The sequence below is a fragment of the Schistocerca cancellata genome, chromosome 5, assembly GCF_023864275.1.
Source record: "Schistocerca cancellata isolate TAMUIC-IGC-003103 chromosome 5, iqSchCanc2.1, whole genome shotgun sequence".
NCBI classification, from domain to species: Eukaryota; Metazoa; Arthropoda; class Insecta; order Orthoptera; family Acrididae; genus Schistocerca; species Schistocerca cancellata.
In genome coordinates, this window is record NC_064630.1 from 287295925 (window position 1) to 287316493 (window position 20569).

Here is a 20569-nt window from a genome sequence, read left to right on the forward strand (position 1 = left end):
TTTTGCAATTGGTTATGATCTTCTGGTGACTTTAATAGACTATAAGTGACAGCATCTTAACCTAAGACTGCTGCTCAGATTGCCTCCTAAACCGTTTACATAGATAAGGCGCAGAAAAGGGCCTATAAAACTACCTTTTGAAAGACAGAAATTACTTGTGTTTTGTACGACGACTTTCCGTCAGTTACTACGAACTGTGATCTAGTCATGAGGAATCAATTTGAAATCCCTTGTCGGTAGCACACAGTACTTCGTGTGAGTAAAGAGCTGTTGGTGTTTCACAAGAACGATGTTTTCTACATCCCTGTTGACAATGTCTCAATAAATAATTCTCTTGGAGGTAATTCAGAACGTTCGAGCACAGTATGTGTTCCAAAATATTTCTGCATATTGACATTAATTACAAGGGCCTCTAATTTACTGTACGATTCCAGTAGCCCTTCTTGAATACTGGTGTGACCAGTGCAACTTACCAGTCTTGGGTTAGGATCTTTCGTCGAGCGAATGACTGTATATGATTGTTAAGTATGGAGCTATTGCATCAGTATACTGCGAACAAACATAGCTGGTATACATCTGGGCCGGAAGACTTGCTCTTGTAAAGTGATTTGCTTCACTCTTCTGAGGATACCAACTTTTAAGTTACTGATATCGGCAGTTATTCTTGATTCGAATTCTGGAGTATGTACTTCGTCTACTTAGGTGAAGAGAAAAAGTCACGTACATACTTGTTACAGAAGGTACTTTGCTATCGGAAATGGTAAGAGAATGTTGTAGAATTCGTTTCTGACATTACCTTAGTAACTTATCCGAGGTCATGTTGCGACGAATGAAGGAATCTTGCAGGGGTATTCACGATTTGTAAAATAATGAATGCTAGTAGAACCTTCACCATCGTATTCTCTAATGAAGTATTTCTAATAAAATTCATATCTGATATTCTCCAAATAAATTTCGGTTGATGAAGTTATATTGGCTTCGTTTGTATACCCTATTTCGTATTAAATAAAAAAATAAATAATCGACATAAGATTTGGAAAACATTACAAATATTTCATTAATAAACACGATTTGTGGCGAGATATGTGTGCTTACTCAATAGCAGCAGCTTTAATGTAATGAACTTGGAGTAAGCGCATTCGGTGCTTCCGTCTTTATCTTCATACTATGTACTTCTTAAGCTATGTATGTCACAATAAAAATGTAATTTAGGTACTTTATTTGCTCTCATACAAACAAATAATAAATAATTCTTTCAAGTCATATTTTGAAATTGACTTCCGTCAGATCGAACAATTTAAAAAATGGACACAGTTCATGTAGACAGATATGACTTTATGACTGGCGACACTTTTTAACAAGTGATTTGACCACTTACTAATTCAATAGCAACACTTCGACGGTTATTTTTTCCCTGTGTGTGGTTGCTGTAAAATACAATTTGCATGAGTAGTGTATGAGTTGCAGAAGCTGCAGAATGTAACAGCAAAATTAATTTTGCACAGCATCAGTTGAGACACTTTATATTGTAATTTAATTCCATAGAAATCATTTGTTCGTACACTAGTGAAACAAATATATGCAGCTGTTATTCTATGGTGAATGTAGCAGGATCTCTACGATCGAAAAGTGAAATTTAGACTGTGCTTCATGTGTGCACTAGAGATCATTAAACTATTAATGCACTGAATTTATTCGTGATATATTTGTTGGACTACGTTACCTAACCTTCATTATATTTTTTATTGAGGAAAACATTCGGTGCTCATTAACACAATTTGTAGCGGTACACATAAAGTAGTAAAGCATACGAGGAAAGTCGTCTTCTTGATTGCTGATGTGCTATTCCTCTACAGTGATGGCCTCGGATGTCCAAGCTGTGGAGGGCGGTGTTGCTAAACTACCCTGTGACGTCGTGCCGCCGCTCGCAGGGGACAGGGTGCACCTCGTCATATGGTACAAGGAGGGTGTCACGTCGCCCATTTACAGGTTAGTGACGTGTATCATACACAAACTGCCGTTTTTCTCTATATCGTGTTATGCATTATGCGGCAAATGGGGGACACCCCTAAAAATAAGCATATTAAGACGCCTGTCAGTAACGTTGAATGTAAGTTCGTGTAAGTCTATATTGATCGAAAGTTGTTCACCCGCCAAAGACGAATGTGTGAGTGTAGCGAAACGTGTCCGTTCCTTAACTAACAGGTGCAACACAGAAAAGACGGCTCCAACGCTACTATCATAACTGCAAAGTATATTCTGAATAGCAGAAACACACTCTAAGGACTTCTCATCTCTGTGCAGATCTGCAATTGAGTTTCAAGTGCATTCGAATAGACTGTAGCAGAGATCCTGTAACTATTCCTTATGGAGGACGACATGTAACTGATCACGATGGAACATAAACATTTTCCTTTCTGCTTTATTTTATATTAATATGTAGATTATCAGAAACATTTAGGCACAAAATAAAACACTGCAGGTACAAAAATAAATATCGGAGCAATTCAATACAACGTTGAATAGCGATACAGTCAGCACACACAAAGCAGTTGGTTCACATCTCTAGGAAAGAAATTAATTTTAAGAGAAGAAACGCAGTGCTGGGCAAATCATTAAAGACATTCACTGCCGCGTCAACTACACTGACACACAAACAAAAAAAAAAAGGTTACGACAATGTACGGTTGCGGGAGGTCTGAGCCCCGGTCTTCCACGTAGCTCTACCCAGAGGGAGGATCATCGTGTTCGGCGTATTGCTTTCAAGCATCGGCAGCATCAGTTTGAGCAGCAGTTGGAACCAAAGCGACAGAGCGAACTGTTACCAACCCGTTGCTTCGAGGACAGTTCCTAGCCAAACGCACAGTTTCGTGCATTCCATTGACCTCAAACATTCCATTTGCGACTTCAGTGGTATAAGCAAGAGCTCAATGGATGACAGGGTGTAGGTCTGTTGTGTTCGGTAATGAAAGCTGGTTCTGCCTCGGTCCCAGTGATGGACCTTCACCTGGAGTTATGATCTAGGATGCGATTTCGTATTATAACAGGAGGACTCCCGTGGTTATCCACACACTCTGAGTCCAAATTTGTACGTCAATCGAGTGATTCGACTTTCCTTGCTACCATACGTGAACAGCACTCCCGGAGGTGTTTTCCAATGATATACCGTTCGCCTTCATAGCGTTGCTGTAACCCATTACTCTGTACAGAGTGTCGACATCCCTGGCCTACTTGATCACAGATCTTTCTCTAATGAAGCACATATGGGACATCACTGGACGACAACTCCAGCGTCATCCACCATCAGCATTAACCGCCATGTGTTGACCTTTGGCCGATTCTCCAAGATCTTCACAGAGTTGCCATCAGACAAGCCGCACATGCACTTCGCCAGTCCATTCTTGTCGTGTGTCTATGGTGACAGATCCCTCATTTCCCATATATTGCTAGGGTTTTCTTCCTTGATGTTGCATTCTAGAAACAGGATCTTAGCCATTTTTGCTACTGAGGGACTATCGCTCATTTGGGTGGCAGACAAAGGTCGCCAGTTTGTGTCAGAGGAAACTGAATCCATCTAACGCCAAAACTGAATTCATCACTTGACCACCACACCATTCCATCCTGCGTCAAACGCAGTGGTCGAACTGTCGATGAGGACATTCATGTGCTCCTACGTAAGTCTCGCCAGTTCCTAGAAAGGATTGCATGTCTAATTTTTGTCGTCATGCCTAGCAATTCGAACGAGAGAACGTTCACCGGCTTAGGTGCTTCATGCCCATCAGCGATACTGTCTCTTCGCCCTAGTGCCGGCTCACCCGTCACGAGTGTCACTCCATGGTATTTGCAAAGATCCTCCGTTTCGGCATTCACGTTCGAACGGACACCACGACGAACTCAAGGCTTACAATGGGCATCAAATTCGTATACGGGGTGATTATAATTAAAGTTAAACATACAAAATGCTGTAGAAACAAATTCACTGGTCAGAATGATGTCAAATAGCAACGGAATATTATCGGGGAAGGGTGAAAATGTACGACAGAAGAAAAAAATAGTGTGAAAATCGATCAATACGTGGCACTGTATGCGTCAGAATAAGTAAATGAGAAGACCTGCCATGCGCACAACCTATTGAAATTGATATAAACACGCCTGTTACATGGCGTTTCCTCCTTTCGCGTCTGCAACGTTCGCCATGACTGTCTCAATGGGGGATCGCGCTCTGCTTGTAAAGAACTATGACTGTGCACACGTCGCTCTGCAGAAGTTCTGCTCACTGAAGAGTTTGAAAAAAGGCGTTGGTCCGATGACTGCAATGGGTCTGGAGAAAATGATTCGCAAATTCGACGAGAGTGGTTCTTTTGGTGTGCAACCTGATAGAGGGAGGAAAATAATTGATTAGACGTCTGTGGCAGTGGCCACAGCAGTGCAAGAGAAGACGAGCAGTGGTGTGCAAACGTGTAGTGCACGGAGAATTGCCCGAACACAGAACATACCCGTGAGCACGGTACGTAAAATCCTACGAAACTTCCTCCTTTGCTATCCATTCAAAACTACCCATGAGCTCGATTTTCCTCCCATTGACCTGTCAGCAAGAGAAAACTTTGCGTCAGAATTTAATGCTCGCATTGAAGTGAAAAATGATTGACCGTAGAAGATTATGTGGACAGACGAAGCCCACATCCATCTGACAGGATATGTCAATGCACAGAATTGTCGAATACGGGCAACGGAAAATACACGCACAAATTAACCACTACCATTTCATCCTGAAAAGGTCACTGTGTGGTGCAGTCTTACAGCATCATTTATCATGGGGCCATATTTTTTCGAAGAGAAAAACACGTCATTCAAGCTCTACAGGAGCGTGGGTGTGTGGACGGGCTCATTTCTATGCAATATGGCGCACCGCCACACATTGAAAATTCAGATAAACAGCTGCTGATGCGACATTTCGGAAATGCTAGAATTATCAGCCGCCATTTGTAAGGTGTCAGGCATATCCAACACCTTCCATGAAAACCCTGACATGATAAGGAAATCCGGCAGTATGTCAAATAGCTCCGAAAAATTCCTGACATTAAATTAACCAAAGTAATACGGTGTTAGCAATTGGAATAACACAGACTAACACAAGAACACCCAATTGCACGTCATACCTTCCCACAGACGCAGTTCCGAGGGAAGAAATGAGAACAGAAGCCGAGAGCAGAACCGTGTTAATCTAGAAGGCCCTACGATAAGGGACGGACACCCACGTCACCAGCCAACCACCAGGACCATCTCCAGCCCATGTTAAAAGATTGAGCCCTCCAGAAGAACAGTATAGATCTTACGATAACACTAAAAGGGCCACACCAACTGCAAGTTTTTGCGTGAGACTTTTTCGCGTCTCTGTTACGTTGCAAACGTTAAAAACATTGCCCCACCACGAATAGTATAACGTTTGTCATTGGATGGACAGAATTTTTGTAGGCGGAGCTTAAGGTTAACATTCAGACCCTGACTGGTCAGATGAAAACACAGCCAGTTTTTTTTTTTTTAAACCAACTTTGGTAAATTGTAGTAAGGAGAAGTTAGGAGGGAGTTGCTTCCGAGACGGCGAGGTGCGTGGAGCTGTGCAATCCGACGCCTACTGACGAACACCGACAAGGTAGTGAACGCACGCGATGCCGCATAACAGCGCATAAAGCTTCATTCAGACCTGCAGAAGTCTCATCTGTTACATCCCCTTTTTACGTAATACTGGTGTCGATCGTCAATTGAAGCTCATGGTATTCACATTTGCTACGTAAGTTAAAATCTGAAACGCGATGATTTTTCTGTTATATAATTATCGAGAAGCCACTGTAATTTACGACAAGTTAGATAAGTAATGAAAGATAATTGAGGGTCACTGTAGACCATTTTGATAGTTTTTTCTTTTGTGAAACTTAATTAAAATCTAGATTATAGATGTGATATGGCATATGTCATCCTTCGATCCATTGTAGAACTTGGAAACCCACTCAGGGAATATTCGTTCGCATTTTTGTTGAACGCAGTTGGTTTTTATCATCCTATATTAAAATATTTCCTTTTACCAACAGTGCAATTTATAATCAATGTTTTGAGAGTAGAATAAAATTTCCAATGGTAAACTAATTGCTTTTTCGACGTTATTTTACCAGCTAACTAAAAATAAGAAAGCCTTGAACCCCTTCCGCTAAATTTAGTTAGGATTAAAATTCTTTTACAGGGAGTGCAGTGGAGCTGACGCTGAAATCATTAAATATTTGGTTATATCATCGCTAGTCTCACTGAACTCTTCTGTAATCTACAAGTCATGTGTGGTCTGGCGTCTCCTTACCAGCAACAGGTCCCAGGTTCAAACTAGTCAATTCCCTAAAAAACACGCTCAGAGCGTCGTTGCGCGAAAGTGCTAGGGAGACACGATATAGAACGAACAGACACCATTCAGAATGTTAGAGAATGGTGACCCTGCCAGGATAGTAAAATACCATGATTGAAGGTCGACCACATGCCTAACTAGGTCAGAAAAAATATACTGTTGAAAAATTGTCGTTAAAAATTTTTTTTCTTCAAGTTATACATAATGGAAAACAGTAGCTGCAGCGATAGATAGTAAGAAAGTATTCAATAGAAAGTGAGACATTCTAGCAGAGACAATAGCATAATATAGTTATGAATTTCAATATTGTTGGAATTAAGTTTTCTCTCCAATGCAAGCGCACAGGTGGCGGTTACATCGTTGAAAAGTTGGTGCTGACCCAACAAGTAAGTGAATGGATTGTCAAGTCGTGTGTGCAGAAAGTTTATGAAACGCGTGAGTACGTATGAGCGCATGTTGACGCGAGGTAGGGTGCGTGAATTGCTTTTAAAACAGGAAATAAGGGATTCGGAAAGATTAGCAATGGCAGATCGAGACATTCATCGAATTGAGGTAGAGACCCAGCATGAAGACGGACAGAGAATACAGGACAGTACAACAGACGATACAGTATTGCGAGAAATAGGATAGATAACGTAGCATAACGAGGAATAATGTACGTCAAGGCATAGAAAACAAGTCAGCATACGACAGAGGAGGAGGAAAGTAGAGAGACAGCCGATGAGGATTCCAACTTGCGTCTTGAATACGTAGAACCCATAGTACAAGTAATCACAGCTCCCTCACCACAGAGTACAAGGAATTCGAACAGAAACGTGTCACAGCACAGTTGAATGCAATCGGTTGCGAACCAACACTTGGGCGAAAACACAGAGCGTAGGACGTCGGAAGACAACGCAATAGGACCCACCAATTTGGCAGAATTATTACAACAAATGACGGAAACCATGACAAGACAAAATAAAGAAATTGCGAACCAAATTAAAATTCAGAATGCAGAAACAACGAAACAAATTGCAGAAACCACGAGACAAATGCGTGAGATTAAAGAACAAAAAAAAAAAAAAAAAACAGTTACACCTAAGTCATATTGAAGACGAGGCTAAAGAATCTCGAGAAGTGATAGGAAACTTAGTAACAGGTCACAATTAACTGAGAACTGACATTAACAAGGTACAAGCGGACGTACTGACATTGCGTAATGACACTCAGGACGAGATCAAACCATTACGTAACAACACCAAGGGAGAAGTCAAGAAACTAGAGAAACAGATAAACGTAATTACTAGACAAGCAGCAGGTACAGCGCGTGAAATTGTTGAAAACAGTGTGTTACACAACCGTATCACAAAAGCAGCGCTGAAAAGATATGATAACCGCATAGTCAAAATAGAAGCGCGAACGAAGCAACAATTTCGGAAATTGCGAAGAGAGTTGTTGCAAACCATTGAAGAGCCTAGTGAACAGGATCGAACAAGCACTGAGTCTGCAACCACATCCGTATCTGTAACAGCACCGGAAGAACAAGCAGTTAACGAAGATATCATGCATTTTCGATTCCAATCACAGGCGGAAAATAACATACGTGAAATCAGACAGCCTGCACCGCAACAAACACGTTTCGAAATTCTTGATGAACAAACGGCACCACAAACACATGCAGAACCACAAATGTATGTTTCAAGACAGTCTGGATCGTGCAATGAAGCGACAAGGTTTGCCAGGCAAGATACCGAACCAATACGTGACAATGGAAAGCCAGGTCACGAAGAGTACAGTGCAATGCATTCAGCTACACGTTCACAACCGATGGAAGAAAATTATTGCGTACCACTCCAACGATACTACGCAAGGGTACGCGAACGTTACAGTGAACAATATCCAATGGATCTACCAGAACCGGAAAGAATGACGGGAGAAATGATCAGAAACAAAAGTGGCGAAGAATCGCGAATTTCATATGGAACTATGGCTAAGTACGACAACGATCATTTCCTCACAGTCAGAAAATTTCAACACTTTCGAGAAGGAAACTCATTACATCCAGGAACTTTTATTGATCAATTCCGAGTAGGTTTACCAGAACACTGGACGCTAGCACACAAATTAGACTTTATATGTGCACACATGTCAGAAACAGTCGCAGAAACCATGCAGAATGTTGCAGCGACATGCCGATCGTACGAAGATTTCAGAGAGAAGTTTCTCTCACGATATTGGTCCAGCAAAGCACAGAACAGAGTGAAGTACGAATTATTACAGAACCCATATTTTGAAAATTCAGGAGAAAAGAGTCCCGTGAAATATTTCGAATTAATGGCAAAGAAAAATCAATGCTTAGATGCACCATATAGTGACGGAGAGTTGATTAAATTATGGGCGATGAAGTTACCATTGAAATACCAGCAATCATTAGTAGGTCGCGGAGGCAACGACGTCGAAGCATTTAAAGGTATTCTAAGGGAACTAGAGTTTATATTTTCGGAAGATGACGCAAGAAAAAGACGAAGCGCAGGTGAAAACGAAAGCAAAAAGCAGTGGAATCCACAAGACACAGTACGATGAAACAATAATTAAGAATCACGTGATAACGCCGCACCAAGAAACGACAATAGATTTCAACAAAGAACCGGTTATGGATTTAGAAGAGAATATGGCAATAACTATAATTCACCCAGGAACGGCAACAACTATTACAGAGGGAATAACGACAACCGGAACGAGTATTGGAGAACCAGTAGACCGACAAATTATCAACAAAGAAACCAATACCAACAAGCTGAACAAGAAAAGAAAATACAGATAGAAGAGGTGGAGGTAAGACCACCAAACCCCGATAAACGTTCGAATTGACACCTAAGCGCCCATGCCAAAGAGAATGACGCACCGACACACAACAACTGCAGCACCTTGAACAGAGAAGTAAATACCTTATCACGAGAAGAGAAGAAGAAAGAAACAAATCCGCAGGGACCAGATGAAAACGAAGATAGGAAAATAACAATATCGTGTTGGGACGAAATTAGTTGGGAGAGTACTGACGAGGAAGATGAATTACCAGAGGCATGCACAAGGAATGTAGGAGGAAAGGACGAAGTACTGAGTATTGCAGAGCTATTTGAGATGTAAACCAGGGAAAGCGTATTCAATGAGGATAATGTGCAGTCGACAGGAGTTGAAAATAAGCTACTAGTGGGCACACAACCCAACGTATGTAATGAAGGAAGTTAAGAAGCGATAATTAGAGCATTTAGATGCGATTATGTGGAAATAGCGACGAAGAAGGAGAACATAGACGAGGATGAGGCGAAAGTAGAGGATGTTGAAGAATGCGTAAATTAAGGAAGAAATAGAGAAGAGGAAATAAAAGAGAGAGAAGTAACAGTCGAAGCTTATCGTACAGAAAGTTCGAATTCACAAGGAAAATTCCTGAAAAGACTCATGTATGATTCAGTTGAGGATTCGTCGATACAAGAAGAAGAAGAAGAACAGAACCAACCCTTTCAAATTCAACCAATTGTGAAGGCGATGTTAAAGCATATCTCAGTCAATATTGTAATTGATACCGGAAGTGAACTGTCTGCGATCTCAGAAAATTTATTCATGCAGTCTAATGCCAATGAGGAATTGCCAGTTCTGAAAACACGTAAGATAAAAGTAAGAGGTCCTATTAGAAACAATGCTGCGGAAGTTACGAGACAAACAAGGTTAACTCTTTCGTGTTATGGTCAAAAGATCGAAGCCAACTTCGTGATAGTACCTTAACTAACTGTAGATTTGATTGTAGGTGCAGATTTTTTAAATGAGAGACGAGCGATAATAGATATGGGGAAAGGTAGCGTAACATTCGGGAATGTCACACTTCTCTTTGGACAAAAGCTAAAATTAGAAGAAATACCAGTTATAAACAAACAATTAAGAATGACGCGAGATAAAGAGGATGAAGAATTAGAATGGTATGCACAAAAGCGGGAATCGCCTCAACTCATGTTAGAAGTCCATATAGAAATCGACGAAAAATTGCAAGAAGTTCAAGGTATTTGGAACACAGTAAAAGAGAATTAGAGAGTATTTTACGAGATAAATCAGAGGTATTTTTACCTAAGACTGGCAGTATTAAACACTTTCAGTACAAGTTTGAAGTAAAACAGCACAAACGATTTAGAGTGCCACCCTATACAATCCCATTAAGCTACAGGAATAAAGTATTCCAGGAGATATCTAAAATGTTAGATGATGATATTATTGAACCAGCTACCTCCACATATAACAGCCAGCTCCATATTGTACAAAAATGAGATGGGAGCATCAGGTTAGTGCTTGATTCCAGACAGATCAACACAATCATAATCACAGAGACAGATAGCCCAGAAAAATTAGAGGAATTTCTACAAAACTTCCAGGTGCTAAGATATTTTCATCAATTGATGTACGGAGTAGTTTCTGGCAAATAGAATTGGCCCCAGAATGTAGAAAATTTACAGCATTTATCGTATTCGGTAGATGTTACCAGTTTAAACGATTGCCATTTGGTTTAAACATATCATCAGCAGCGTTTATTAGGGGATTTAATACTATACTCAGTCCTGAAATTTTACAAAAAAGTACCTGTTATTTTGATGATGTGATTATAGTACAACCCTCTTGGGAACATCACAACGACACATTAAATCAGTTTTTACAAATTATGAAAGAGCATGGGGTCACAGTATATATAACAAAATCCAAATCTGGAAGGCGAGAGGTCAAATTTCTAGGACACATAATCTCAGAAAAAGGGGTAATGCCCGACCCAGAAAAACTAACGGCAATCAAATAATTCTGTACTCCATATAATAAGAAAACTCTCAGAGGATTTCTAGGTCTCACCGGAGTCTATAAAAAATTTATTTAGATCGACTCTCTCGCAACAGCACGCTCATGCGCATTGACTGGAAAAAACACGCCATGGGTATGGGATCAACAAGCCAATGAAGAATTTTTAAAAGTGAAAAACGCACTAACAACAGCACCGATTTTAGCACATCCTGATCTAACACAAAATTTTTGTATGGCCACTGATGGCGCGAAAACAGGTTTAGGAGTTGTTTTATTCCAAGAATACGAACAGGCAGGTCTAAGACCATTTAGAACAATTGCATTTGCCTGTCGGGTATTCACAAAAAGCGAGAAAAACTATTCAGTCATGGAGCTGGAAGCATTGGCCATTGTATGGGGCATCCAACATTTTCTAAACTTCCTATTCGGAAGAAAAACAATAGTATACACTGACCACAAAGCATTAGAATTTCTGATATCCGCCAAACTAACTCATGGGAGGTTAGCCAGATTGATGTTAATACTACAAGAATTTGACTTCACTATTACACACATACCAGGACCAGCGAATGTATTAGCAGATGCTTTATCACGATGTCCACAGGGTGCATCCAATAGCATAGGTTTGGAAACAGCAGAAGACCAGTTTACAATGTACTATATGAAACAAGTACCTTTCGAAAACTGCATTACGACAGCATTGAAAAACATAGGCAACGAACAGGACTAGGATCCCGATATACTAGGAATCAAACACAAGTGGAGAAGTAAGGATTTTCCAGACATTCGACAGCACTACCTCGTAAAAAACAATGTTTTATTTTTTAAACGAAATGTTGCAACGAATGAATGGTTAATTTATATCCCAGATGAACTAATTAATAAGTACATATTGTATACACATTTAAGTAATGGCCACTTTGGACCAATGAAATGATTTTAAAAAATAAAACAAACAAGCCATTTTCCTAATATGGAAAGACAAATTAGAACAGTATTAGTCAAATGCAAAAAGTATGAGGGCTAAACATGTCACTTTCGAAACAAAACCACCTATGTTTCCAATAATCCCTAAAAAATTAAAACAAATAGCTGCAACAGATTTGATGGGGCCCCTCCCACGCACAGATAATGAATATATTTTCATATTTGTCATTTTGGAACTTACTTCTAAATATGTTACCTTGACACCATTAAAATGGGCAACAGGTCTTACAATAGGTAAAGCATTTAGAGAAGATTTTCTGAGACAAGTAGGTCGAGAGGAACGAATAATTTCGGATAATGGCCCACAATACAAATCAGTGCAATGGCACAACACGTTAAAACAACACAAAATAAAACCCATTTACATGCCTAATACAAACCTAGCGTAAATCTAGCAGCACGATCTATGAAGGACATAGGAACTTTATGCCGATTATATGCAAGCAAAAGACACAACACTTGGAATATATACCTTAAAGATTTTCAAGAAGTAATAAATGATATGCCACATAGCACTACACTACTACCTCCAGTTACTGTACTTAAAAATATTGAACCCCCCCACATAACCAGACAAAATGTTAGATTTCCTATTGTACCACGTAGACAGCACAAACAAGTCATAGCAACAGCATTCTCCAACATCAGAAAGGCAGCCATTAAAAGAAAAGAAAGAGGAGATAGAACACCAATTACAAGAACATTCTCAGTAAGCCAGAAAGTATTTGTAAAAACACATCATCTCACCAGCAAACAGAAACAAAAAATACATAAGTTTTACGCTGCATACAAGGGACCTGTCATAATTAGCCATATTGCTCATGATAATGCTGTGGAACTAATGAACCCAAAAACAGGCAAAACCTTAGGACTTCACCATGTGAGCCATATCAAAAAGTTTGAAGATTAATTTTATTACTGGTAAATAATTAGCACAATATTTCAAGTTTACATTGCAGATAAGATCGTCAGGAGAAAGAAGAATGAAGAGAGAGGAAGGTAAAAAAAAGATAGTAGTTTCAATAAAAACAAAAACAAAAATATCACCAGTAGTAGCATAGATTAAGGTGAAGGGATAAAGTGTAGATAGTCTAACAGCATGAAATACTAAAATGCTATACACCACGACACTACACAAAAATAAAAAACGAATTTGAGGATTGTTGTAGAAGTTAAGACTCAAAATATCATAGAATTGTAACATGGAAAGGGCGCCGAAATTTGTAAAGCTTTTTAAAAAGGCGTAAGACAATGTAGGTACTAGACATATGTTAGATTAATATAAGTAAAACTTTTTGTAAGAACCATTGTAAAAACTCCAGCAAGGACCAGATACAACGACCCACAAGTTGCAATGTGAGAAGTATCAAGAAAGAAAAGGACATAATTAGCAAGACACGATTCCTACAGAGCAGAAGCATCGAGAGAAGGGAAAGGACAGCGACCGGTGTCGGGACAGACAAGTAAACACCGGGTTTTCACCGCTCGTAAACCCTGAGACGCCCCCACTCAGCGGAGGAAGCACAAAACGGCCCGACGAGAAGACCGCTTGGGAAAGCACCCACTGGCAAAAAAAAAAAAAAAAAAGTGTAAAAGTCACACTACTGCTATTAAACAGCACGCTGATGCACAAAAATGAAGAAAACTTCCATAAAGTGAAAATGACACGCCTGAACAATTTATCAAACTGTTACTAAGAGGAGAACTTCATAGCAACTAGTTATCAATAAATATTTCCATATCCTGCCCAGAGAAGAACCAAGAATCAAGTAAGAAGCAGAGATAAAGCAGGAAGAACAGAAGTTGAAGATTCGCAGGATTGAGACCAAGAAAGAAGATGGGTGAAGAATAAACGACATACCTTCCCAAATCCCTATCCTATTGTAAACTAGTCGTCTGCAAAGTATTACAACGAAAAACGACCGCTTTGAGCGACACATAACGATGACTTTCACGCATACAAAGCCAGTAAACCACGAGATTCTGCACTCACAGCTCCATTCCGTTATGGGAACTCCACAACAGCAACACACACTTGCAAAGCAAACAAGGAACGACGAACAAAGCTGTATATCAAATACTTGGCACATCCATCTCGCTCAAGTCCACCACCTTCATGCAAAAACATTCCCCAACCTCATCCTTAAACATTCATAGGATTGCACGAATGTGTGAAATCAAATTATGTGATGTAGGAATTATGCAAAAGAAACGTGTGAAAAACTAAATACGTTAAGCACACCAGACAGCTAATAAACTACAAAATAACAGTCATTGACTATCGACTTAAGTAAAAAAATGACTATCGATAAAAATAAGTCATTAATTCTGAAATGGACAGTATATAAAGAACAAAGGTAAGCCATAATAAACACTAAAACTATATGCCACTTATTTTCTTCTCATAAAAATAAAAGAATAACTATATTTCACTTATTTTCTCCTTATAAAAACAAAGAATAAAAAATTATCTTGTTGGATGTTTAACTTTTTTTTAAATATTTGTACCATTTGTTAGGATAATATCTCAATACTTGTGTATGTATATTTCTTTTTCAAAGCAATTCTTGGAAATAATTCTTATTTTTTAGTGTAACAATGTTGAAATGAGTGTCTAGAAACAAAAACATTTTACTTGTACATGATATTTAGAAAATGTGTTAGGAATAGATTTTACTTCATTACTACACTTATAAAATAAAAAAAAACAATATTGCTAAGAAAATCGATGTGAAAGACTCCTCACTTTTGATAACAAACTTCTTAAAAAACAAACTTCACACTTAAATAAAGAAAGAAAATAATTAAAAAATAATAATAATAATAGCATAAAAACATTCTTCTCTTGTCAATATAAAAATATTTTTGAGAATAATGTGGAAGAATATAAAAATATAAATTAGTAATACAAACTACCATAGAACCAGGTTAACGTGGCTGAACAGTAGGCAACAAAATTTACATAAAGGAATAATTTTGACTTAGACAACTATCATGACCTACGTTTAGTGCAAAAATTAAGTTCGAAGGGTGGTGATATGTAAGGTGTCACGCAAATCCAACACCATCCATGAAAACCCTGAAATGGAAAGCAAATCCCGCAGTATGTCACATAGCTCCGTATAAATCCTGACATTAAATTAACCAAAGTAATAAGATAAACGAGTGAGCAAATGGAATACCACAGCCTAACACAAGAATGCCTAAATGCATGTCATACCCTCCCACCGTGAAACAGACGCAGTTGCGAGGGAAAATGAGAACAGAAGCTGAGAGCAGAATCGTATTAAGCTAGAATGCCCTACGCTAAGGGACGGACACCCACGTCGCCAGCCTACCACCAGGACCACCCCCCCAGCCCATGTTAAAAGATAGAGACCTCCAGAAGAACAGTATAGATCTTACCATGACACTAAAAGGGCCACACCAACTGCAAGTTTTTGCGTGAGACTTTTTCGCGTCTCTGTTACGTTGCAAACGTTAAAAACATTGCCCCACCACGAAAAGTATAACGTTTCTCATTGGATAGACAGAATTTTTGTAGGTGGAGCTTATGGTTAACATTGAGACCCTGATTGGTCAGATGAAATCACAGCCAGTTTTTTTTTTTAAACCAACTTTGGTAAATTGTAGTAAGGAGAAGTTAGGAGGAAGTAGCTTCCGAGACGGCGAGGTGCCTGGAGTTGTGCCGCCCGCCGCCCCCTTATGAACACCGACAAGGTAATGAACGCACGCGAGGCTGTATTTTCGAGTGCATAAGGCTTCACTCAGAACTACAGAAGTCTCATCTGTTACATCTCCTTTTTACGTAATACTAGTGTCGATCGTCAATTGAAGCTCATGGTATTCACATTTGCTACATAAGTGAAAATTTGAAAAGCGATGACTTTTCTGTTATATAATTATTGAGAAGCTACATCAGCAACTGTAATTTACGACAAGTTAGATAAGTAATTGAAGATAATTGATGGTCACTGTAGACCATTTTGATAGTTTCATCTTTTGTGAAACTTAATTTAAACCTAGATTATAGATGTGATATGGCATAGGTCAACCTTCGATCCACTGTAGAACTTGGAAACCCACTCAGGGAATGTTCGTTCACATTTTTGTTGAACGCAGTTGGTTTTTATCATCCTGTATTAAAATATTTCCTTTTATCAATAGTGCAATTAGAAACAATGTCTTGTGAGTAGAATAAAATTTCCAATGGTAAACTTAATTGCTTTTTCGACGTTATTTTACCAGCTAACTGAAGATAGGAAAGCCTTGAACCCCTTCCACTAAATTTAGTTAGGATTAAGATTCTTTAACAGGGAGTGCAGTGGAGCTGACGCTGAAATCATTAAGTATTTGGTTATATCATCGCTAGTCTCACTGAACTCTTCTGTAATCTACAAGTCATGTGTGGTCTGGCATCTCCTTACCAGCAACAGGTCCCAGGTTCAATCTAGTCAATTCCCTAAAAAACACGCTCAGAGCGTCGTTACGCGAAAGTCGTAGGGAGACTCGACTTAGAACAAACAGACACCACGCAGAATGTTAGACATTTCGCTACTGCTTGGCCGTCCCGATCACCTGATCTAAATCCGCGTGACTTCTGGCTGTGGGGCTTTCTAAAAGATGTGTTTAGCGTTCCGACTGCAAAATTAGGTGCATTGAAGGCACGCATTACACATTCTGAACTTGACCCCGGAATCACTTCGATTAGTTGTGGAGTATGCTGTTTCTCGATATCAACTTGTTGCCGAAAACGGTGGACAGCATCTTGAACATGTTTAGCGCCAGTCACACGGAAATTAATAATCCGATTTGATTTTTATTAACGCTTTTTATGCCTCAGGACAACAAAAAACCGGTTTTTCCATCCAATGTGACATGACGTTCCCGTGGAGGATGGGCTTACGTAACTAACAGTATGACACCTGTACATCCATGCACACTGGACAGTACAGCTTGTTTATTGTCATACGTCCACCTTAGGCATTTTGTTCTAATGATTCGTTTGTCATTTGTAGTCGACCACTATTAAATTATTATGCTTACAGTGCCATCTATTGCTACATTTTGTAACTACTCATTTTTCGTCTACCATACGTTTCCCTCATTCTCCGATAATATTCCGTTGCAATTTGACGTCATTCTGGCCACTGGTGTTATTTCTACAGCAGTTTGAAGGTTTAACTTTGATTATAATCACCGTGTAGTGGCAACAGGTCAGCAATGTCTGATACACCATATAAACCAGTACAGTACACAAACTAAGCAGTGGGTGACAACCAGGAGAGAAGAACACATACGTGAGGGACAAACTACCCATCGCTCCCAGGTACCAGTGACATCCGCAAACGTTCCCAGCTTCTGTGCGTCACTCTCTAAATAATGTATGCCTTCACCTACAGAATCCCTCCACCCAGTAGGTCTGTTTGACCAAGAGAATCTGATGGCCAGAGCCAGCACATGTGCCCCCCCCCCCCCAGTCTTCATCGGGTAACGACTACCGGTATATGACTGAGCATGAACTATAGCCTCCCCAATAGTCGCCCATGACCATGACATCCCCCTGCTGAGCCCCACGGGCGAACCGCTCGAGGGGATCTCTGTCAATCCTCGACACTTGCCAAGGAGACTCTCGTGTAAGCCTGGGTATTTTCAGCCCTATGTGCCTGTTAAAGGAGAGAGGTATTTGGTTTTTTGCAGACGAGAAGTTCTCCAGGCTTCGAGTTGGAGTGATTCAAGACTTCATTTTAAGCGACGAGTAGTTCGCAAACAATTGACAAAGCCTCTGGAGCCGTAATTTTATTGATTTCTCGGACTACGTGCCCTCGTGTAAGTGTCGTGAAATCTTAACACTGTAGAGCTCTTACAGTTTCCGTTTTTGGCTCTGACCACGATTTCAAACCCTATGGTCACCGGACAGATTGACATATGATAATTTTGAGGGCACCACGGTTCGTGGTCCGCATCACTCATCTCGAGCGTTTTTCGTGGCGGTAGTAGCACATATTACTCACTTAGTTGTTGGGTAAATGTTTCTGTGTGAACTGCTTTGTTGTCACAGTGACACATTATCAGACATGATTCCAGATTCATCGTACATTACTGGTTTAAAGCTACCAGCTTTTATGACTGGGTGTTGTTCTCATATTACTCTTACGATTAAATGAACAGTTAATCAAATGTTGCCACTACATGTGAAGCATTTCGAATACTTCTATAATTCCAATACTACAATTAATAAAATAGTGAAAGTAAGAGACGGGAAAGCTAATAAGAGCGAATAAATAACAATAGCAATATTAATGATAGAGTGATAATTAATGCAGTCAGGCGCATTCCATAAATCATCTGACGATTATCAAAAGGTACTTGTTGAGTCTTCTCAAAAACTGCAATACCGAATGACGTTTTCTGAAAACACTCTTACTGAATCTCGTTCTGGTCGTTTTCAGACGCATTAGAGAATACAGATAGAGAGGCGCCGATGCTGTAAATATTTTCTCAATATTGTAGCAGCAGCTAAGGCAGAAGTAATGATAAAATGCTCACGAAATGAGAAATTTAGGAGTAAAATTACCTTCTTGGTGTGGTTAAATATAATTTTATAACTCATTACAAGAACAGTACAGACTATTTAGCCAAAATTAGAAGGAAATATCTGTTGAGGTCAGTAGAATAATTGATGTAAGCAGGTTTACAAGTCTCCGCCATTCCAGTAGCAGAAAGATAAATTTATAGGTCTGTCGAGACCTGATTCCTGTTACCTTCGACTTGCTGCCCCTGTGGGTTACCGGACATCAGCTTTGAGGATAGACTTAATTCGATCCTCGTATCGTACTTGCCACTGAGTTTTACATTGATTTTAACTGGTAACTATGTTTGTCTGTATATCTATAACAATATAGAAACAATGTAACTATAGGTAGAATAACCATTAATTAAATTAAGTTTTTATTAAATTTTTATGTGCGTAATATTGTAATTAAAATATAATTACGTCACGAGAACTTGTAAAGATGAAATCTCTTACTTAAAATTTTAGGAACGAGTCATTCGTATACTAAAGACAGGCATTTGTCATGGATTGTAAAATACCGATGGCTGCCAGCATAGCTACTTTCGACAGTTTTTTGATAAGAGGGACAGACGGAAAGGACTCTGAAAACTTGCGTTAAGCCATAGGGGAAGTTTAGAGTGTCTGAGCTAAGGTTAAAATCAACTACAAACGTATCAGTTGCTGTAGACACGTTGGTACTAAAAATTGTGGGACTCCATATTCATTGACAACTTATTATGGCAGATTATAGTAGCCGAGTTTTAGTAAAATAGACAGAATTTTAATCCATCTATTGGTACAGTTTATTCGTTGTTTGATAACAGTCATCCGAGGTATGTCACTTCATTTTGGTAATGAGAGATGGAACCGTAGTGCGCCAACAGGCTCCATATACAGTATTTGTTCTTCAATACAGTATAAGTGATTTGCCAATATTATTTTTGAAATCTGTATAATAGGAAATCGACACCATCGTGTCTTGAGCCAGCATTTTATGACAGCGCATGGCCATGTAAAATGCACATGAATCAGATTGCAACGCCTGTTCATTCGAACAACCACTGGTCAGAAAAACTCCGAAGAGTTGAAGAGTGACTGTAATGGGCTGACCTGTACACTAATAGTGACATATAGAACCCGAAAAGTGGCTTTCATGTCTGTTGATAGCAGACTATCCGATTTGTTTTGTAAACATCAACAGATTTAGCTTATCTGCTGTATCAAAAAACTCTTTTGTCATTACTGTTGTCTTATTTACAGACCAAAAGTTGAGACGTACGTTTGTCAAATAAGCTCACGCAATCCGATGCTAACTACAAGAGTTGTTGATTAACAATTCAACTTCTGTGGTATTTTGCTGTTAGTGGAGCAACATCAAAATCCCAGTGCAGACAATATTCGGCTGTGTCGTTAATCATGCAAATTTATTAATCATGACGCAAGGTCCATAAAAGAATCGTTATTTACATGCAAAATTCATGCTCTTGAGATGTAGGTTATGTTATTGCAGGCTGCGATACTAGCGCAATTTCAAAGCGAACTGCTGCAGAGATCTATCAGTATGCTGCACTGTCAAAAGATTGGGGATGTTTTACAACGTGGACAAGCAGCGCCTGTATACCCCCCACACAATGCTTAGTGAGGCTATATACTGCAACCCATTTGGCCTTCGTCGACGCTCGCGAGAGTGACTTCCATCTGTCAAAGCAACTCTCCAAGAAGTTTCTAAGGGGCTGTCATTGAGACATATCATTGTTACCTTCGTCAATTACCAAATTTCTCTAGCGCGAATAGGACTTGCACAGTGAAGATTTCAC

The 20569-nt window shown here is 39.4% G+C and overlaps 1 protein-coding gene across 1 annotated transcript in view; it reads left to right on the forward strand.

The window, feature by feature from the left end:
* The window catches only part of LOC126188498 (nephrin-like), a gene marked incomplete at its 3' end in the record, with an annotated part of 468003 nt that overhangs the window by 295594 nt on the left and 151840 nt on the right, over positions 1-20569 (forward strand). Inside the window, exon 2 of the mRNA XM_049930102.1 lies at positions 1857-1989. Within this exon, the coding sequence (XP_049786059.1) occupies positions 1857-1989 (133 nt within the window). The remainder of the gene's footprint in view (positions 1-1856; positions 1990-20569) is intronic.